A 23,320-nucleotide genomic window follows, 5' to 3' on the forward strand; every position below is an offset into this window, starting at 1 on the left:
TCAGTGATGGCACAAAACCATATCAGCCACACCCACAATTTTTGAACTGCAAACTCTTGCCAACAGAGTGTTGACGTTTCAAGAGGCCCCAAAGCACAGAATGAAATTCTGAACATCATGGCCAATCAATCATTCGAGGCATTGCAGCTGAGATTAGATCTCTTCCGATTGTACAATTTTCATTAATTGTTGATGGTACTCAAGATGTCTCTGGTGCTGAACAGGAGAGTGTCTTTTTGCATTATGTTGACCATGACTTGTCCTCACGAGGAGTTTATTGGGCTATACAGGGTGTCGGAGACAACAGCGAGGGCATTGCGAAAGTGGCAACTGAAGTGTTGTTGAGGCTCAATTTGCCCATGTGTGGCTTACGTGGCAGAGTTACGATGGTGCCTCAAACATGGCAGGAAAATACACAGGTGCACAGGCAATTGTGAGAAGGCAGCAGCCATTAGCCCTCTATGTCCATTGTGGAGCACACTGTGTAAATCTGATTACACAGGCTGGCTGCTCAGCCTCCCCACTGATCCGGGATTCCCTTCTTGGGTCCATCAGTTAGGTGTCCTCTATGACCAGTCAGGAAAGTTTAAGAGCATGTCTGAATAATGCCACGTCCAAAAGAACACATCTGCCCACCCGGAAACCCCTATGTCCAACAAGGTGGACTGTGCGGAATACTGCTATTAGAGCTGTGCTAGGGAGTATGAGCGGGTACTAAGCAGCTAGAGGAGAGTAGTTTTAGTACATGACAGTACACGACAGTACACTTACAAATTATTTATTATTATGTTATTTTATTTAAAATTGCATACTTTGTGCGACATACTTGTCCATAGCTGCTGTTTGAAGAGTTGAGACACTGACTGAAGGATATTTTTGTTTGATTTATTTGGGTTTTCATTGAAGTAGTTATTTTGCTTTTAGAACTGTACTTATTTTAAGCTTTTTGTTCTTTGTAAAGATATTGTAGTAGACTCAGGCCAGTGGCACATTTAATGACTATATAAATGTATCAGAAAAAGTCAAATTAAAAGGTCAATTCAATACGGAGACTAACTTTGTGATGGTTCTCAATGGAGATTATTTTAGATGAGATCACACCATGTTCATTGTATTTATGAAAACTACACCCATACAGTGTACAGTACCATTGCTACCTACTGGCCTTTCTTGATATTGCTAGTTGTAAGTACGAATACCTGCATACATACTGGACTGGTAAGGAGCACTCTATAACTATTATTAGTAGTAGTATAATAATGATTTAACATTTGAACAAGTTGGTTAAACCCTTCAGTTAACTACTGTACCTATCAATTATTCGATTGTAGGAATTATGGTTCCTCAATATACATTTAACATATTACAACGTAGGCTATGTGTTACAGCACTACTTTTGGTGTCCCCCTCAGGAATTGTCTTGAGAAAATGTAATGTAATTGTCCCCTCCAAGGTTGATATCAGATTTTCGCCCCTGCCGCCAGTCTGGCGTCAATCACTATAAACAGATATGAGTTTACACCATGACATGCAGCATCTAGTCTAGTGAACATTACAGAAAGAAACTGGACATAATGTGTATTACAGAAAGGGAAAATCTTATAATATGCTAAACATTGTTAATTAATCACTCTAAACTGAATATGAACTTTGTTCACCTTCATATTACCATTACGATGATGATAAGTGACTGACACAACTAGCTAAGTATTACATTTTATTTACTCCTTCATACCCCAAGATGGCATTCTAGGCAGAGAACTGTAGTGCCGTGAAAGACTGGCCACCATGTCTGTGTTGTGCCATCCACGGTCACACTGTTTACTGTAGTCTGGGTAATAAACCATTGAGACACCAAGTCAACATTTCATCTCAACTTTGCCCTCATCAAGTTCCTGAAATTATAGAGAGAACATATTCAACTTCATTGTAATCTCAACACCAAGGTGGAATCCTTCACGTTTATTACATGGGTCATCAGATTGTTGTCTCCAGACAATGTTTCAGGTCAACTGAGTTAATCTATTTAGTCTCACAAATATACAGATTTCCATGGTCCCAAGTTACTATCGATCCATCAATCTCTCTGCATGTTCTAATTTGTCAGTGTGTGTGTGGCCTGTGTGTGTGTTTGTGCACGCTCGTGCGTCCATCATTGCATACGTGTGTGTGTGTGTGTGTGTGTGTGTGTGTGTGTGTGTGTGTGTGTGTGTGTGTGTGTGTGTGTGTGTGTGTGTGTTGTTGTGTGTGTGGTGTTAGTGTGTGTGTGTGTGTTGTGTGTGTGTGTGTGTGTGTGTGTGTGTGTGTGTGTGTGTGTGTGTGTGTGTGTGTGTGTGTATGCCTGTGGGGCATGAGTTAATGTGTGACAGTCCCAGCCCATAGCAGCAGACCACCAGACCAGAGTCATGATAACCTGGAGAACATCTGCTAAACTCACTGGTATCCAGATCAACTCACACACCAGCTGGGACAACAACACCAAGCTAAGGTAGGTAAGGGATAGTGTTTGTGTGTGTGCATTGTTGCCTCATATATTTCAAGTACGATCCTAGTTCTGTCACCTCTGTGAGGTTATTTCCATTTGTTTATTACAAGAAAAGTTTGTTGTTGTTGTGGACTCATCGTCTCATTCACTCTCATTCTGAGAAGTGTAGACCTCATTTCACCAGTCATGTGGTTAGATTAATGAGTCACAAGCTGGGAGAGAGAGAAAAAGTAACAGAGCGAGGGGGGGGAGAGAGAGGGGTGTAGTGAGTAAGAGGGGGTCAAGTAAAAGTCAAATACACAAAAGTATGTGGACACCCCTTCAAATTAGTGGATTTGGCCACACCCGTTGCTGACAGGTGTATAAAATCCAGCACACCGCCATGCAATCTCCATAGACAAACATTGGCAGTAGAATGGCCCCGTACTGAAAAGCTCAGTGACTTTCAATGTGGCACCGTCATAGGATTTTCAACAAGTCAGTTTGTCAAATTTCTGCTCTGCTAGAGCTGCTCTGGTAAACTGTAAATGCTGTTATTGTGAAGTGGAAACGTCTAGGAGCAACAACGGCTCAGCCGGGAAGTGGTAGGCCACACAAGCTCACAGAACGGGATTGGCGAGTGCTGAAGCGCGTAGTGCGTACAAATCATCTGTCCTCAATTGCAAAACTCACTACTGAGTTCCAAACTGCCTCTGGAAGCAACTTCAGCACAATAACTGTTCGTCAGGAGCTTCATGAATTGGGTTTCCAATGGAGGAGCAGCCGCACACAAGCCTAAGATCACCATGCGCATTGCCAAACTTTGGCTGGAGTGGTGTAAAGCTCACCGCCATTGCACTCTGGAGAAGTGGAAACGCGTTCTCTGGAGGGATGAATCACGCTTCACCATCCGTCAGCCCGACGGACGAATCTGGGTTTGGCAGATACCAGGAGAACGGTACCTGCACGAATGCATAGTGCCAACTGTAAAGTTTGGTGGAGAAGGTCTGGGGCTGTTTTCATGGTTCGGACTAGGCCCCTTACTTCCAGTGAAGGGAAATCTTAACGCTACAGCATACAATGGCATTCTAGATGATTCTGTGTTTCCAACTTTGTGGCAACAGTTTGTTGAAGGCCCTTTCTTGTTTCAGCATGACAATGCCCCTGTGCACAAAGTGAGGTCCATACATAAATGGTTTGTCGAGATCGGTGTGGAAGGACTTGAATAGCTTGCACAGAGCCCTGGCCTCAACCCCATGGAACACCTTTGGGATGAATTGGAATGCCGACTGCGAGCCAAGCCGAATCGCTCAACATCAGTGCCTGACTTCACTAATGCTCTTGTGGCTGAGTGTCACAATCGTTATATAAATAATCAGACCAAGGCGCAGCGGGAGTAGAGTTCCACATATTTATTATAGTGAACCTTCAAAACAACAAAGAATTAACGAACGTGCAGTACGTAGCGCACATAGGCACTAAACAAAACAATATCCCACAACACAGGTGGGAAAAGGAACACACTAAGTATGATCCCCAATTAGAGGCAACGATATTCAGCTGCCTCCAATTGGGAACCATACTCACACACCAACATAGAACTATAATAACTAGAAAACCCCCCTAGTCACGCTCTGACCTATTACACCATAGAGAACCCCGAGGGCTCTCTATGGTCAGGTGGTCCCCACAGCAATGTTCCAACATCTAATGGAAAGCTTTCCCAGAAGAGTAGAGGCGGTTATTGCAGCAAAGGGGGGACCAACTCCATATTAATGCCCATGATTTTGGAATGCGATGTTAGACGAGCAGGTGTCCACATACTTTGGGCCATGTAGTGTATATTGGGAAGTGTAGTTGTATGTGAGGAAAAAGGACCAAATAGTTGAGACGGAAAAGGTTAAATGCTTCTGGGGGAATGTTTGAAATGCTGTAACTGTATTAAAGTAAATGGGACTTTAAAAGGGGATTTGGAGATTTTGGTAATGAGGCTCTTTATCTATTTCCCCAAAGTCAGATGAACTTATGGATACCGTTTTTATGTCTCTGTGTCCAGCATAAAGGAACTTAGAGGTTGTTTTGCGAGCCGATGCTAACTAGAGTTGGCGCAATGACTGTAAGTCTATGGGTATGCTAACAGATACACATAGACGTCCAGTCATTGAAATGACTTACTTTCATCTTAAGTGCGGGTAGGTAGGACCTTTAATGTAATAGTTTCTACATTGTGTAGTCTCTGGAGAGTTGTCCTATTAGTCATGTGTATTTCTTTATGTTCAGAACCACAACTGTAACTGGTCCACATAACAATTCTGTAAAATAGTTTTTATCTTCAAAAAACATTCCTAGAATTAGGAGTAGAGTGAATAGATAAGGAGAAAACGCTGAAGAGCTTTTCGCCTCATGGTTTCTCTTCTCTGTCATAAAACCTTTGGTAGAGATACACACAGACACACATAACACACATCAAACATCACATGCTCGTACACAGCAATATACAGTCATTCACATAAAAGTGTAAACAGGCGGGGTACTTTTTTCATTAGGGGCACCAGCGTGGTCAAGCTGTTTGAAAGTTGGCAACTCACTTCCTTACAGCAGAGGAAGTGAGAATGAGAGAGTGTGTGCTTGAGAGAGAGGGAGAGAGAGAGATTTATTCATGTTGATTTATTTTCCCTTTTGTACTTTTATTTGCACATTGTTACAACACTGTATATAAACATAATATGACATGTGAAATGTCTTTATTCTTTTGGAACTTCTGTGAGTGTAATGTTTACTGTTCATTTCACTTTTGTTTATTATATACTTCACTTGCTTTGGCAATGTTAACATATGTTTCCCATGCCAATAAAGCCCTTGAATTGAATTGAATTGACAATAGGCTGACCTGGCTCTCAAGATAAGACAGACTATGTGCACACTGCCCACAAAATGAGGTGGAAACTGAGCTGCACTTCCGAACCTCCTGCCAAATGTATGACCATATTAGAGACACATATTTCCCTCAGATTACACAGACCCACAAAGAATTTGAAAACAAATTCAATTTTGAAAAACTCCCGTATCTATTGAGTGGAATACCACAGTGTGCAATCACAGAAGCAAGATTTGTGACCTGTTTGCCACAAGAAAAGGGCAACCAGTGAAGAACAAACACCATTGTAAATACAATCTATATTTATGTTTATTTATTTTATTGTATTTGAACTATTTGCACATCATTACAACACTGTATATATACATAATATGACATTTGAAATGTCTTTATTATTTTGGAACTTTTATAAGTGTAATGTTTACTGTTCATTTTTCATTGTTTATTTCACTTTTGTTTATTATCTATTTCACTTGCTTTGGCAATGTACACATGTGTTTCCCATGCCAATAAAGCCCTTAAAATTGAATTGAGAGTGAGAAAAAGGAGAGAGAGATAGAGGGCGAGAGAGAGGAAAATAGAGAGGAGAGAGAGAACTGGTGTAGGGATAGAAGAAGACAACTTGAAGAAGACAACTTGAAGTCACGCTTGCCGACAGCATTTTCACACGTTTGTGCTAAAATGTGTCTCCCTCTCTAACAATCAATCGAGAGACACAGAGCGGGAGAGGGAAAGAGGGACGGTGGGAGAGAGAGAGAGCAAGAACAAGAGAATGAGAAAGCAACAGTAGTGTCTAAAAATGCAACTGCTCTCTGTCCCTTTACTTTCTCACTTTCTCTTTCAGAGTTTGTAGCTGTTGACAGCAGAGCGATAACTTGGCTGTGTATCGTGCGTTGAAGACGGACCCTGTTGAGGTGCAGTATGCCTATCTTATCTTATAACTGTGGTACAGCTTAGCCGCTTTTAACAGAAACCTGTGAAGTCTGTAGCCGGGGGAAAAAAAGTCAGCTCCTAAAATGATTGTTGAAACTTAGGTTGAAACTCGAAAGTGCTGAATCATAAACCATGTTGGTACACTTTAGTTGGATTCTTCTGTTGGTTTCTCCAACATGCTGACATAACATAGCAGAGCAATGTCGTCTGTTCTAAAAGGAGAAGTGATGTGGTTTCCGGTTGCTTTCGAAACATAGGACACATCAAGTGCTTGTCTTAACTCAACTGACTTCTCCAAAGTTAGGCTTTGACGTTTGATGCCATTGCTCGATAAAGCTGTGGTCTCCGATTGGGCGTCTCGTAAGGGAGCTTCAGCCATTGGCCATGTTTTCTCCCAACAGTGTCAGTACAAGCCATGCCCCAGGAGAACACTATCTACTGAGGGAATATTCATCAAATGTTCTCATTTCAAGTCTTTGTTTTGCATCACACTGGAATGTGCTGCTTGCTTGCTGTCATCTTATCACTCGCTTCATGTACTGTGTATACGTCACACCCATATCTGACAACCTACGGCACATGGGACAACTAGGAAGTGGTGTTGTAATCAGACCAAGCATCTGTCTGCTCGAGCAACGGATGTAGCCTGGTCCGAGATCTATTTGTGGAGGCTTGCCAACTCCTACAATGACTAAGAGTTGGCAAGCCTGCACAAATAGATCTGGGACCAGGCTAACGGAACTGTGTTGCTGTGGTCAGATGCACTGTGTATTTCCCGCTGACGGTCAGGGGCGTTCACGCACTTACTCATTTCCTCTGATTTACAGTTCCAGGGATCTTGATTCAACTGTATGACTGTTTTTGCTCGTTCAGGGTCTCGTCATCATGGATGAGATGGAGGACAAGACTTCTGTGCGTTCAGATGAGAGTGATGTTGAAGCGGACCTAAGACGATCATCCAAGATCCAGCCAGAAAACAGAGGAACATCTAGATGGAAGAATGGTGTGTAGTAACGTAGTTGTCAAATTGTACTATGGGTAAAAGTCTGATCATGCAAAATATGGTCTTTGTCAAATAAATATTCTTGGTTGGTTTCTCTTCCTTGTTCTATTTTTTCCCTCTTGGCAAGTTTTTGGGATAAACAAACCCTTTTCACAATGTCTCACTTTATTTATTTACCCTTAATACCTTTATTATTATTTCTCAATGTTTTGACTCTCTCTCCTTTTTCATCACTGTTAAAATCTCTGTCAGAATGTGTTATTGTCAAAATTAACACTCTCCCCGCCTCTCTCTCTCCCTCCTCTCTCCTACCGTCTCTCTCTGCCCCTCTCCCCTCTCTTTCCCCCCTTTCTCTTCTCCAGGTCAGTGTGTGCTGGCAGTACCAACCTCCTCCATGCTGAGCCCCAGGTTTGATCTGTCGCTCTGCAGGGCTCTGCTGGAGAGGGACGGCTTCCAGGTCAGTGCACACACACATACACACACTCTCTCCCTCTCTCTGGGTGCCCACTGGCAATTTTTATTCTCATCAAATGTCAAGCAGCCTGTCCACTTGTGTGGGGAGCTTGAACTAAACTCAGCAAAAAAAGAAATGTCCTCTCACTGTCAACTGCGTTTAACTCAACATTTGTAAATATTTGTATGAACATAACAAGATTCAACAACTGAGACATAAACTGAACAAGTTCCACACAGATGTGACTAACAGAAATGGAATGATGTGTCCCTGAACAAAGGGGGGGGTCAAAATCAAAAGTAACAGTCAGTATCTGGTGTGGCCACCAGCTGCATTAAGTACTGCAGTGTTGCCAGTTCTTGCTGTGAGATGTTACCCCACTCTTCCACCAAGGCACATGCAAGTTCCCGGACATTCCCTAGCCCTCACCCTCCGATCCAACAGGTCCCAGACGTGCTCAATGGGATTGAGATCTGGGATCTTTGTTGGCTATGCAGAATACTGACATTCCTGTCTTGCAGGAAATCACGCACAGAACGAGCAGTATGGCTGGTGGCATTGTCATGCTGGAGGGTCATGTCAGGATGAGCCTGCAGGAAGGATACCACATGAGGGAGGAGGATGTCTTCCCTGTAACGCACAGCGTTGAGATTGCCTGCAATGACAACAAGCTCAGTCCGATGATGCTGTGACACACTGCCCCAGACCATGACGGACCTTCCACCTCCAAATCGATCCCGCTCCAGAGTACAGGCCTCGGTGTAACACTCATTCCTTCGACGATAAACGCAAATCCGACCATCACCCCTGGTAAGACAAAACCGCCACTCATCAGAGAAGAGCATTTTTTGCCAGTCCTGTCTGGTCCAGGGATGGTGGATTTGTGCCGGTGATGTCTGGTGAGGACCTGCCTTACAACAGGCCTACAAGCCCTCAGTCCAGCCTCTCTCAGCCTATTGCGGACAGTCTGAGCACTGATGGAGGAATTGTGCGTTCCTGGTATAACTCGGTTGTTGTTGTCATCCTGTACCTGTCCCGCGGGTGTGATGTTCGGATGTACCGATCCTGTGCAGGTGTTGTTACACGTGGTCTGCCACTGCGAGGACGATCAGCTGTCCATCCTTTCTCCCTGTAGCGCTGTCTTAGGCGTCTCAGTACGGACATTGCAATTTATTGCCCTGGCCACATCTGCAGTCCTCATGCCTCCTTGTAGCATGCCTATGGCACGTTCACGCAGATGAGCAGGGACCCTGGGCATCTTTCTTTTGGTGTTTTTCAGAGTCAGTAGAAAAGCCTCTTTAGTGTCCTAAGTTTTCATAACTGTGACCTTAATTGCCTACCGTCTGTAAGCTGTTAGTGTCTTAACGATCGTTCCACAGGTGCATGTTCATTAATTGTTTATAGTTCATTGAACAAGCATGGGAAACAGTGTTTAAACCTTTTGCAATGAAGATCTATGAAGTTATTTGGATTTTTATGAATTATCTTTGAAAGACAGGGTCCTGAAAAAGGGACGTTTCATTTTTTGCTGAGTTTAAATTAACTGTTTTATGTCTCACCAAAATATAGGCCAACTGTTATTTCATCAATCTGAAAAGTTTTCATGAAGAAAAACGATCTTGAATTTGTGTGTCAGCAAACAGCACCCCCAAAACTTAATTTGCTAGGCTGGAGAAATGCAAGCAAATTCATTGATAAAGTTTTGCATGCCATGACTTGGTCCATGATATCAACATGATAGTTAAACATATTTTTAAGCTATAGGCAAGAGTTTGTTTAAAATAGACTTAAACGAAATCAAAATATAAACCATGGAGTGAGGCCGCGATTCCAGCCCCTTTTTCCAGCCCCTTTTCGGCTATGCATCTTTTAAAGGCAATGTTTCCGCGTTCGCAGAGACAAACGCTGTCGGCTCTATCAGAAATGACTTTACAGATCGGAACGAATCCCGGCCTATCCTTATATTTTGGGTTATGATGGGGTAAGACCGCTGTACTACGCTCATGAAGCATTTCTAAGTTATATTCTTAAAAATCAGCATACAGTGTCTATTCATTTAAATAAAGATTAAACCGCAGTTAATGTTGAAAATTTTACCTCAAGTCAAAGTTGTTGGCCAAAACATCACATCCAATGTATGTTTTTTGTGTCAAAAGCCCTGTACCAAAACATGGCACAGGAATTATGAGAAGAATACATCTCCAGAGGTGATATGACTTCTGGGTTGCGTGGCAATACCCCCTTATCTAGACTGCCTGTAGTGATGCTTTTAGAGCGGAGTGGCTGCGTTGCCAAATTCTCTGGACACCTCTTCCCGATAGCTAAAGGACCAACCCTTCTGCGCATGTGCAGGATTTGTTTGGCTGCCCAGAGAACAGGTCACACTGGACAATTTCAATGATGAATGGAGAAGGGAAGGTGTCCAGGGGGGTGGAACTGGGGCGGAACGAGGCGATTACCTTTGGTCGCTCAGCATCAGCCCTTTTGAGCACAGGGAAGTGAGAAATAACTTTTTCTCTTATATCTCTTTGAATTCGTTTTTGTTAGGTTCTGAAATGAAATTTACAGATTAAACCGCTTCGGTAAAGGCTGAGGTGTTAATAGTACATTCATATAACATTTACTCTGAGATAGTGGATGTGTCACGTCTGTACATGATCCGCTTATGACATGATGCCCACCAGCCAAACCTTCCTTCTGTAAATTAGATAAAAGGACAGGACCCACTGAAGCCCAGCATACCTACCTGCCTACCAGCCCAACCAGAACCATGTTTGTGTTCCTCTGTGTTGTCTCTATCTTAAGCCTTGCTTTGGGTGCTGAACATGACACTCCTGACCAGGGTGAAGAGCTATCCCAAAAATCCTGCCCCATGGGCTGGTACGACTTTAATGGATGCTGCTATAAGTACAATTCCACACGACTGGACTGGGCAGCCACTGAGTCATACTGTGTGATTTAGGGAGCAAACTTGGAACACCAGTTCATCAAAACCCTAATCAAGACTTTCAACCCTTTAGAGTTCTACACCTGGATCAGGTTGTCTGAGATAGTTAGGGAGGGGCAGGGTCAGATAATGCAGGGTCCCTGGGCCCAGACCCGTGGGGGGCCCAAGAGGCAGCAAAACATTTTTTAAAGTATATATACAGTACCAGTCAAAGGTTTGGACACACCTGCTCATTCAAGAGTTTTTCTTTACTTTGACTGTTTTCTACATTGTAGAATAATAGTGAAGACATCAAAACTATGAAATAACACATATGGAATCATGTTGTAACCAAAAAAGTGTTTAACAAATCAAAATATATTTTATATTTGAGATTCTTCAAAGTAGCCACCCTTTGCCACAGCTTTGCACACTCTTGGCATTCTCTCAACCAGTATCACCTGGAATGCTTTTCCAAAAGTCTTGAAGGAGTTCCCACATATGCTAAGCACTTGTTGGCTGCTTTTCCTGCTTTTTTCATCTGATGCAGCACTCCATCACTATCCTTCTTGGTCAAATAGCCCTTACACAGCCTGGAGGTGTGTTGGGTCATTGTCCTGTTGAAAATCAAATTATAGTCCCACTAAGTGCAAACCAGATGGGATGGCGTATTGCTGCAGAATTCTGTGGTAGCCACAGAATTTTTACCTAGTGGGAAAAAGTCAGAGTGGCTTGAGTGGGACCAAGAAAAGCAAAGTACAGAAAATGGCGGGTTGTGTATCAGAGGACGCATGGCTCTCGACCTTCGCCTCTCCCGAGTCCGTACGGGAGAGGCGAAGGTAAGAACTTTAACAAAAAATGCCCAAACTGACTGTTATTTGATTTATTCATTTTTTGGGTACTTTTTACCCCTTTTTTCTCCCCAATTGTTAGTTACATTCTTCTCCCATCACTGCAACTCCCGTACGGACTCGGGAGAGGCGAAGGTCGAGATCCATGCGTCCTCTGATACACGACCCGCCAAGCCGCACTGCTTCTTGACGCACTGCTCGCTTAACCCGGAAGCCAGCTGCACCAATGTGTCAGAGGAAACACTGTACAGCTGGCGACCGAAGTCAGCATGCATGCGCCTGGCCCACCACAAGGAGTCGCTAGAACACGATTGGACAAGGACATCCCGGCCGACCACACCCTCCCATAACCCGGACGAGGCTGGGCCAATTGTGCGCCGCCTCATGGGTCTCCCGGTCGCGGCCGACTGCGACACAGCCTGGGATCGAACCCAGGTCTGCAGTGATGCCTCTAGTACTACGATGCAGTTCCTTAGACCGCTGCGCCACTCGGGAGGTCCCACTGGTTATTGTTCTGTGCAACACATAGACACAAAGGACAATGACAACCAAAAGGCCTGCAATCGCACATACGAGATATCAACCCATTGGCTTGTGCTGCACATATTCTGAATTTGGTTGGGGTAAGTACTGTGAACTACTGCCTTGAGACAGATTCGTTTTTCACATTTGTGCCGTCAATATTTAACTTTTGCTCCAAAACCACTTGGCGATGGCAGATTGTTAAATCAGGTTCACAACCAAATGAAAACAGTTGAATAGCTACACGCAAATCTCTTTCCGGTATGAGATGGTCTGCCCATGCACGTGCCTCATAAGCATTATGCCTCAATTATGCAAATGTTAGTCTCTTCTAGAAATATCTGAGGACGAAAATCGAACTCTTGCACGCTTAAACAAGGCTCTAACGCTCTCTACCCAAATGGATAAACTTAAAATAGCTTTTTACTTCCAAAGTTTTCAGAATGCAAGCGCTGCACTTCAGGCAGTCCAACTGGACCTGTCTAGCGCTGTTCCTTTCGTGGCCCCCTTGAGAGATTTTGTTTCTGGGCTCCGGGATCAGTATGATAGCTTTGAGGCAAAAGGAAAGGACATGTCACCGCTTTACAAACCTGACACACAATGACATAGACGACGCAAAAAAAACATGCTGATGAGTCGTAAAAGGCAGAGCCTGACGTCGTTTATCAATGACAGGTCAGCAGAAATTTACCGGTGGTAAATTTGTTGTGATTGACACACTTAAGTTGGATAGGAGGTATAAGTCATACAAAGAGCTAAACAACTGCTTTGGTTTTTTAACAATATGCCTTTACTTTCCTCACAAAACCTACATTCAATCTGCACACAACCTTCAGAGGTAATGTCAATCTGACTTGCAACATGCTTTTCCAGATGAAATGGTCCAGTTTAAAGAATTTATTTAAAAAAGTGACAAAAACACATATGCCAGGGCATTGCTTCACACGTTGAGACAGAGGAATATACAAGCAGTTTTCCAATGTTGGCATTACCTTGCAAATATTATTGACTTTACCTCTTACCAAAGCTGGTTCTTCTCAATAACATACTCAATTCAGGTTAGAATCACATTTGGCAGCAATTACAGCTGTGAGTCTTTCTGGGTAATTATAAGAGCTTTCCACACGTGAATTATGCAATTATTCTTTTGAAAATTCTTCAAGCTCTGTCAAATTGTTTGTTGATCATTACTAGACAACCATTTTCAGATCTTGCCATAGATTTTCAAACAGATTTAAGCCAAAACTGTAACTCAGGAACATTCACTGTCTTCTAGGTAAGTAACTCTTGTGTAGATTTGGCCTAGTGTTTTAGGTTATTGTCCTGCTGAAAGGTGTGGTGGAAAGCAGACAGAACCAGGTTTTCTAAGATTTTGTGTGTGCTTAGCTCCATTCTGTTTCTTTTTGTTATCCTAAAAAACTCCCCAGTCCTTAAGGATTACAAGCATACCCATAACATGATGCAGCCACCACTATTCTTGAAAAATATGGAGAGTGGTACTCAGTCATGTGTACCAATGTGGACTTTCCCCAAACATAACACTTTGTATTCAGGACAAAAAGTAAATTGCTTTGCCAACAGGATGCATGTTTTGAAAAATTGCTTTGCAAACAGGATGCATGTTTTGAAAAATATATATATTCTGTACAAGATTCCTTCTTTTCACTCTGTCAATTAGGCCTAGGTTAGTATTGTGGAGTAACTACAATTCTCAGGTTTCTCCTATCACAGCCATTATACTCTAACTATTTTAAAGTCACCACTGGCCTCATGGTGAAATCCCTGAGCGGATTCCTTCCTCTCCGGCAACTGAGTTAAGGTCACTGTCTATTTGTAGTGACTGGGTGTATTGATACACCACCCCAAGTGTAATTATTAACTTCACCACTCAGGGATATACAATGTTTTTTAAATAATTATGTCACACACACTTTTACAAACATTTGACCACCCACATCCCTGACACATATTGCAGGTCAATAAAGTATTTTTTGTTTTTACATTATTACCATGTATTCACTGTTTGGTTCATTTGGTTTCTCCACTGTAGATTCCTGTAGCAGACTTTGAGACACCTCTTGACATAGCACTGGATGTGTCATCGGTCAGGAGATACCTGTTCCTTAACTCTTCTCTCTTCCACTTCATCATGGCACCGGTAGGGTCCCTCAAAGTCTTGATTAATAACACAAGGGTCTTTTATTATTATTATTATTTTTTTACATCCATTACATTATTCACAATAGTGTCCAGTATCTGTTGATCTCCTACACCATCTGGGTGTCTTCTACTAATGTGTCCTGTATTTGTTCAGAGTTAGTTCTTGTATGTTTAGTTTATACTGTGTATCATTTTATCTCCCCTCCAGATTATATATGTGGTGATATGGTGTGCTGTGTTCTCCACTCTTCATATGTATCTCTCGGTCGCTGACTGGGTCCTCTGCCTGTCTGTCAGTCTGGTCTCCATCTTCCTCACCACATTCATCATCGTCATCCTCCACTATAGTAACAAGGAGGTGGGTGTTCAATCTGTTTATCAGTCTGACAGCACTTAATGTTTTACTGCTTTGGGCTAAAGTAGGGTCATACAGAGGGTTTCTTGGTAGTCTTAAACAAATCTACTTTGAAGCAAAAGTATACACCCCACACACATGGTTATGGGCTTAAAAAAGAGAACACCTTGTCAGATATAGAATTTAAATGTATTACATTACACTTTACAGTGCATTCAGAAAGTATTCAGACACCTTCATTTTTCCCACATTTTGTTACGTTACACACAGCCTTATTCTAAAATGGATTAAATTGTTTTTTTCCCCCTTATCAATCTAAACACAAATTAAAATATCACTGGAGTCATTCCAAATACATTTTTGCCACTTGTGTAGCCTACCTGGAGCTGGTAAACCAATTTAATAAATAGCCAAAATAACTTCTGTTTATTGTTGTTGTAGGCTTATGTTATTATGCAATTATTAATGGGCATGTTTAATTAATTAAAGTGAAAGTTATCAAAGCTCTATCGCAATTGCCGTTCTGTTGTTAGAACGCGTTAGATTGACGGTAACAGTAGTCAAATTAGGCTTCGGGTAAAACATTTTAAAAAAGTTGACAAGCATATTTAGTTCATGTAAATATTATTAATATTAAATTCAGTGATTGAAATTATGACCGCATCCTCAGTAGCCTATTCAGGCAGGCTATTGGGAGAAACAAGCATGTCTAACCTCGAAATCACCTCGCTATTCATTTGAATAAATGTTTCTGTTAATTTGACCTAAGCAAGCTGCTAAATTGTTCAGTTTACAGCTTGCCTACATCTTGTCTAGGCTACTATAGACTATCTGAAATGAGATGTAGGCCTATCAGGGGCTATAGGCATCCTGCCTTTATCTAAGCAAACCATGGCAAAGTTGAATTACAATTATAAACACAGATTTCAGTCTGTAGCCTATGCCTATTGAAATGACAAGTCAATCTCGCAAATAGGCCATTTATAATGGTTTGTAGTCTTAACATCTGGCACATAACAGCATTGCCAGAAAATAGGCCAACATTTGTTTTTTTATGTTTGTCTAAGTGTTACTTGCTCAGTGATTGAGATCCTCTGTCCAACTTTCATCACTCAAACTCTCCTGTCAGATTTATCTATAGTTATGCACATGCGCAAAGGGGATTTGTTTACAATTATAAACCTGATTCCAGCCCTGAATGCTGATTGGCTCAAAGCTGTGGTATATCAGACCATATACCATGGGAATGACAAAGCATTTTATTTTTACCGTTCTAATTATGTTGGTAGCCAGTTTATAATAGCAACAAGGCACCCCGGAGGTTTGGTTTGAGGTATATAAAATCTAATTTTATTGGTCACATACACATGATTAGCAGATGTTATTGCGGGTGTAGCGAAATGCTTGTGCTTCTAGCTCCGACAGTGCAGTAATATCTAACTGTAACGGTTTTCTTCCGTTGGTAAAGGATAGGACCAAAATGCGGCGCGGGTAGTGTTCAACATGTTTAATAAACAAAGAGACGATAACGTGAACACTATACAAAATACAAAACAATAAATGTGAAAACCGAGACAGTCCTATCTGGTGCAGAACACAAAGACAGAAGACAACCACCCACAAACCCCAACACAAAACAAGCCACCTAAATATGATTCCCAATCAGAGACAACACAAAACACCTGCCTCTGATTGAGAACCATATTAGGCCAAACATAGAAACAGACAAACTAGACACACAACATAGAATGCCCACCCAGCTCACGTCCTGACCAACACTAAAACAAGTAAAACACACAAGAACTATGGTCAGAACGTGACACTAACAAGTAATATCTAACAAACTACACAACATATACCCAATACACACAAATCTAAATAGGAATGAATTAAGACTATATACATATGGACGAGCGATGTCAGTGCGGAACGGACTAAGATCCAGTAGAATAGTATAGAAAAACAGTATATACATATGAGATGAGTAATGCAAGATATGTAAGCGTTATTAAGTGACTAAGATACTGTAGAAAAGTATAGAATACAGTATATACATATGAGATGAGTAATGGCAGATATGTAAACATTATTAAAGTGACTAGTGTTACATTCCTTAAAGTGGCCAGTGATTCCTAGTCTATGCCTATAGGCGGCAGCCTCTAATGTGCTAGTGATGGCTGTTTAACAGTCTGATGGCCTTCAGCTAGAAACTGTTTTTCATTCTCTCGGTCCCAGCCTTGATGCACCTGTACTGACCTCGCCTTCTGGATGATAGCGGGTGAACAGGCAGTGGCTCGGGTGGTTGATGTCCTTGATGATCTTTTTGGCCTTTCTGTGACATCAGGTGCTGTAGGTGTCCTGGAGGGCAGGTAGTTTTACCTCGGTAATGCGTTGGGCAGACTACATCACCCTCTGGAGAGCCTTGCGGTTGCGGGCGATGCAGTTGCCGTACCAGGCGGTGATACAGCCGGACAGGATGCTTTCAATTGTGCGTTTGAGGGTTTTAGGTGACAAGCCAAATTTCTTTAGCCTCCAGGGTTGAAGAGGCTCAGTTGCACCGCCTTCACCACACTGTCTGTGTGGGTGGTCCATTTCAATTTGTCAGTGATGTGTACGCAAAGGAACTTGAAGCCTTCCACCTACTCCACTGCGCTCCCGTCGATGTAGATAGGGGGGTGCCCCCTCTGCTGTTTCCTGAAGTCCACGATCATCTCCTTTGTTTTGTTGACATTGAGTGAGAGGTTGTTTTCCAGGCACCACACTCCCAGAGCCCTCACCTCCTCCCTGTAGGCTGTTTCGTCATCGTTGGTAATCAAGCCTACTACAGTTGTGTCGTCTGCAAACTTGGCCACGCAGTCATGGGTGAACAGGGAGTACAGGAGGGGGCTGGGCACGCACCCTTGTGGGGCCCCAGTGTTGAGGATCAGCGGAGTGGAGGTGATGTTTCCTACCCTCACCACCTGGGGGCGGCCCGTCAGGAAGTCCAGGACCCAGTTGCCAGGGCAGGGTTCTGACCCAGGGCCTTGAGCTTAATGATGAGCTTGGAGGGTACTATGGTGTTGCATGCTGAGCTATAGTCAATAAACAGCATTCTTACATAGGTATTCCTCTTGTCCAGATGGAATAGGGCAGTGTGCAGAGTGATGGCGATTGCATCGTCTGTGGATCTATTGGGGAGGTAAGTTAATTGAAGTGGGTCTAGGGTGGCAGGTAAGGTAGAGGCGATATGATCCCTGACTAGTCTCTCAAAGCACTTCATGATGACAGAGGTGAGTGCTACGGGGTGATAATCATTAAGTTCAGTTACCTTTGCCTCCTGGGTACAGGAACAATGTTGAAACATGTGGGGACAGCAGACTGGGATAGGGAGAGATTGAATATGCCCATAAACACACCAGCCAGCTGGTCTGTGCAAGATGGCGCCGACGGAGATGGCAGCATCGCGACTAGCTCTTAGAAAACGTTGCAGTATTTAGTTTATGTACTCTTTTTTACATTATTAGCTCAGGAAATGTTTTGTGTCATTACATACAGCCAGGAAGAACTATTGAATAATAGAGCGGCAGTAACATAACTACCAGCATTACGACCAGGAATACGACTTCCCTGGAGCAGATCCTTTGTTCACTCTCCCCTCTCACTCCCCACATTGCCGGCGGCTGTGTTTCATGATTAACGACTCATGGTGTAATTCTAGGAACATACAGGAACTCAAGTCATTTTGTTCACCCGACCTAGAATACCTCACAATTAAATGCAGACCATATTATCTCCCAAGAGAATTCTCCTCCGTCATCACCACGGCCGTTTACAGCCCACCTTAAGCCGAAACCTTGACGGCCCTCAAAGAACTTCAAATGGACTTTATGCAAACTGGAAACCACATATCCTGAGGCTGCATTTATTGTAGCTGGGGATTTTAACAAAGCAAATCTGAGGACTAGGATGCCAAAATTCTATCAACATATTGACTGCCCTACTCGCACTACTAAGACTCTCAACCATTGCTATTCAAACTTCCGGGATGCTTACAAGGCCCTCCCCCACCCTCCTTTCTGCAAATCTGACCATGACGCCATCTTGCTCCTCCCATCCTAAAGGCAGAAACTCAAACAGGAAGTGCCCGTGCTTTGTACTATATGGCCAATATACCACGGCTAACGGCTGTATCCAGGCGTCATGCTTAAGAACAGCCCTTAGCCGTGGTTTATTGGCCATATACCATACCTCCTTGTGCCTTATTGCTTAAATGAGATAGCAGTCAAATAAGGTAAATCGACATCCATAGCAGTCAAATGAGCTAAATCGACTTCCAAAGCAGTCAAACGAGCTAAATTGACTTCCAAAGCAGTCAAACGAGGTAAATCGACTTCCATGGCAGTCAAACGAGGTAAATCGACTTCCATGGCAGTCAAACGAAATAAATCAACACCCATAGCAGTCAAATGAGGTAAATAGACATCCATTGATGGAAAATGATCTGGCGAGTTTAATAAGGGCAAATTGTCTTTTCTCTTGCGACATATTCAAATTCCTTTATTACGTCATGTCCTAGCTCGCAATACTTATTATTTTGAGGAAAACTAAACTTGCTTCTAACGTCATACAGGTTACTACGATATTCCTTATTTGGCTCAATAGCATTATGGAAAAGGGTTAATTGTATAAATATGGCAACTCTTCTCTTGCTGTATAAAAATACAATTGGTCTAGTTTTCAGGCTTTTTGGGTGGGTTTTGAGTGGGCATTGGTCAGAAATTTCACATGCAACACTGTTGTCTGAGCAGTACACCCTAAGTCACTGCATAGGGAGGGATACTCATACATGCTATATTATGATACTTCAACCGAATAGGACAAGTTCTACATAGCTGGAAAGGTCAAAGACTGTAGAAACCGAATGTGCATAGGTGCTGCACAGAATATTTGCACATTTCCCCCAGAAATGGCCTAGCTAACACGTCAATACATTAGCATGAACCATTTTGGACTAATGTGAACGAGGCCATCTTTTCCGGTACATCTGAAAAGATGATCAAATGGTTGTGATGGAATAATTACATAATAACCATAGCCTCAATAAAAGGTAAGTCATTAAGTTTTTTTTAACCAATGGCTTATTGGTGGTTTATTGGATAACGTATTGTTGTGATCAAACCGAACATGCATGGTTTTCAATGGCTGACATGTGAGCAGGGAAAATATATCATATGGATTTTTGGGCAAGGACATCTGCTCAATGATGAAAATGTAAATGAGCAGTGAGCAGCTGGTAATGTATGGCTCTGCTGACAGCTGGGGATTTATGACCTTGTGTTGGAGGGGAGCAAGGATAATAAAGAACTTAACTGGTGATTTGGCTGTCTGAGGGCCTGTTTGACATAGAAACACCTGATTTTCAGCAGTTTTAATTACAATTTAAATGAATTATGAAAAATATGAATGAAATCCCACTGCAGGAAGAGATAGTCTTAATGGGTAGCCTAATTATAAAATGCCTTCTAATCTTTAATCGCAGTGCTAAAATTAGTGAGCTGTGGTAGCAACATAAATTATGCGTCTGTAACGGTCGTTTTCCTCCTCGTCTGAGGAGGAGTATGGATCGGACCAAAACGCAGCGTGGGTTGAATACATGTTTGTTTTATTAAAGAAAGACGAAGACGGAAAAACTCTTAACGTCGTTTATTGTTTTGTAGTTTGTTAACAGACCTGAACTTGTGAACATATAACACGAACGCACGAACAGGAAGGAACACACGAATGACATGAACGAAACGAACGAACGAAAACAGTCCCGTGTGGCACAAACACTGACACAGGAACAATCACCCACGAACAAACAGTGTGAACAGCCTACCTAAATATGGTTCTCAATCAGAGGAAACGTAAAACACCTGCCCCTGATTGAGAACCATATCAGGCTCGTTAACAACCCTAAACATAGAAACAAATAACATAGACTGCCCACCCCAACTCACGCCCTGACCATACTAAACAAAGACAAAACAAAGGAAATAAGGTCAGGAACGTGACAGCGTCGATATTAATAGGAATACATCTGTGCTTGTGGAAGCAAATGAATAGACTACATAGATATGCAACACCAGAGGATTGAAGATAAATATTCAGACACTTTGAAACCTATGTGGTTCATTATTGAACACCAGAGATTTTGGACTGTAGTCTGAAAACAGTTTTAAGACCAAAGAACATTCATGTAGATCTTCCTACAGATAAACATCAACATTGACGTGCGACTCATCCAGGTGAATGAGAGGCTGAGCCAACATATGCTGCTGGTGGGCGTGGCTGACTGGGTGCAGAGCTGCACTGGAACTCTACAGGTAGGCTACAGTAACCTGCACATATAGGCAGCTCAATCTGAGATGGAAGACATTTTGTGTCAAACCTTTTTATCACACTCACTTTCTTGTAATCGAGGTTACTTCTAAATACCTTTACTGTTTTTTGTGGTATAAATCTAACCGCATCCATTGACCGATCATTACGACAAGACACTTTGAAGATATATATCGATGAATTGATTCTGTAGTTTAATTGAAATAGGCCCTTTTATATCCTAATCAGACAGTAACAAATGTTCTGGCTCGTAGGAAGTCAAAACAAAAAGGGAGGGACTTTATTAGCGGCATCAATCACTATCAACAGATACCTGAATGAGATGAATCCACAACAAGTCTACCCACTGGGCACAGACGTCAATTCAACGTCTATTCCACATTGGTTCAATGCAATTTCATTGAAATGACGTGTAAACAACATTGATTCAACCAGTGTGTGCCCAGGGCGTAGTGACCATAGACCCGCACCTTGAGTGTCACTAACGGAACACAGGAAATGATGTGCATTACAGAAACTTCATATGCTAAATATTGTGTTGATCATTCTAGACCAAATATGAACTTTAGTCATCTAAACTGTCCTCATTACATTCATCCATCTGTCTCTGTTTGTTTGTCTCTAACTGTCTGTCTGCCTGCCTGTCTGTGTCTCGTCTCGCTCAGCTGTTCATTGTGTACTGGGATACGGCCCGCTGCTTGAGGACACTGACTGAAACTCTAGAGGAGATGAGCTTTGTCGGAGACGAGGCCCAGGTAGGTACATCATGATGTCACCATGTTCGCTCTATTGATTTGTGTCTGTGTTCTCTTTGGCAAGGCTTTCAGTAGGGACATTCTGTTTTGGGAAGCCAATGGGATATAATGTGCATAGATCGATACTGACAAATCTCTTTGTACTGTTATAAGGAATTGTCTGAGCAAAATTGAAATGAAATTGGACATTGACAATAGGAGACGTTTGAGTATTACATATTGTGTTTTAGGCCTATCGGAGGGTTTTATTTGGTGTATATTGCCTTTCAATTGCCTCGTAAGGCAATCTGGTGATGATCACCATTCAGTGTTTCTGTGTTGCACTAGCAGACAATGCACTGTAACGGGTTCCCCTCACTTTTCACTCACTCCCTAGAAGAGACTCAAGAAGAGAATGTCCCACCTTGTCCTGGTGTCAGAGGTCATGACCCTTGACCCTGTGGCGGTGGGGTCAAGTGTTCATGAACGTTCTGATGAGGAAAGGCCCCTCTTGATGAACGATGAGACTGAAGGCAGTACCTCAACCAGCCAAAGGGAGGACACCAAACTCACTACTAACTACATTTTGGTACCAGACCAAATACTACCAGCTCAGGTTAGTTAGACTGCTTTCAATAATACTTGTAATCTTATGTTACAATGTAGACCGCTCGCTAAAGGATTTTTCTTTAGTGCCTCATGTTGAACAAATGGTATTCCAGATTAGTGGAGGCTGGTGGAGGGAGAAATCTGGAGGGCGGGCTCCAGCCACCACTGTTTAAGATATAGCCTACCTATAGACTGTAGCATGTGTTCAATACAGTCTCTTTTGTTGTTATGTTATACTAACATATCCCTTTTTGCAGGCCAAAGCACTCCAACTTCTACTGACCTACGGTGCGGTGTATGTCAAACTGTTGGTATCTGAAAAGCTGCCAAACTCCACACACCGCCCCCTACACCACAGGAGGAATCACTGCACCACTGCCTCCCTTTGTCTCTGTCAGTATATCAAAACCAAGGTCCTAGGATTATAAGACTGGGACACAGAAAAGCTGATGCGTTCCACTTTAAATAATATGTTACTGTAGGACAATAGAATATTTGCACTGACAATGTAAAAGTCACGATTTAGTACCCATTTGTGTACATTTTGCATTAAAATTATACAAACAATAAATATATATCTTTAAGAGGTTTGTCCTTATGTAGACAGGGATATTAATTTACGGTACATGCTAAGACATTTTGGGAGTGCATTTAGATAAACAGGGCAAAGTATGAATAAGAATATGTTCTGAACTGACTTGCCTAGTTAAATAAAGGTTAAATAAATAAAAAATAAAAAGATTTTGGGGAGATATAAAAAGAGAGTGGGGGCAAGAGTGAACAGATTCATTGATGCAGAGAAAGGATTAAGCTCAAGGGGTCAACATGAATCATTGGTCTTGGCTGACTGCACAGCTACACAGAAGGCGCATGTGGCACACAGTTTCATTCATTACCCATCGTTATTAATCAGCCTTGACGCAACTGCTGAGGTGATTGGCTCATAAGTATCCGGTGCTCGGCCCGATGACACAAACACACACAGTGAGCGACAGTGCAGGTCCGCTCAGGGGAGGCAGGGAGGTGTAGTGGAACAGAGATGCATGTTGCGACAGACAAAACGATCGCAGA

The 23,320-nt window shown here is 42.5% G+C and overlaps 1 protein-coding gene across 1 annotated transcript; it reads left to right on the top strand.

Annotated features, from left to right (window-relative positions):
- Positions 1-2,320: 2,320 nt before the first annotated feature.
- Positions 2,321-22,824, top strand: LOC111956016 (transmembrane protein 268). Its single transcript, XM_023976430.2, has 10 exons — positions 2,321-2,488; positions 6,187-6,256; positions 7,149-7,278; positions 7,641-7,735; positions 14,082-14,189; positions 14,400-14,549; positions 20,780-20,890; positions 21,572-21,661; positions 22,038-22,256; positions 22,507-22,824. Exons 3-10 carry the CDS (start codon positions 7,161-7,163, stop codon positions 22,675-22,677), a joined length of 1,062 nt encoding a protein of 353 aa, XP_023832198.1. The 5' UTR covers positions 2,321-2,488; positions 6,187-6,256; positions 7,149-7,160; the 3' UTR covers positions 22,678-22,824.
- Positions 22,825-23,320: the final 496 nt, after the last annotated feature.

Source organism: Salvelinus sp. IW2-2015, linkage group LG31 (assembly GCF_002910315.2).
Source record: "Salvelinus sp. IW2-2015 linkage group LG31, ASM291031v2, whole genome shotgun sequence".
Classification (NCBI taxonomy): Eukaryota; Metazoa; Chordata; class Actinopteri; order Salmoniformes; family Salmonidae; genus Salvelinus; species Salvelinus sp. IW2-2015.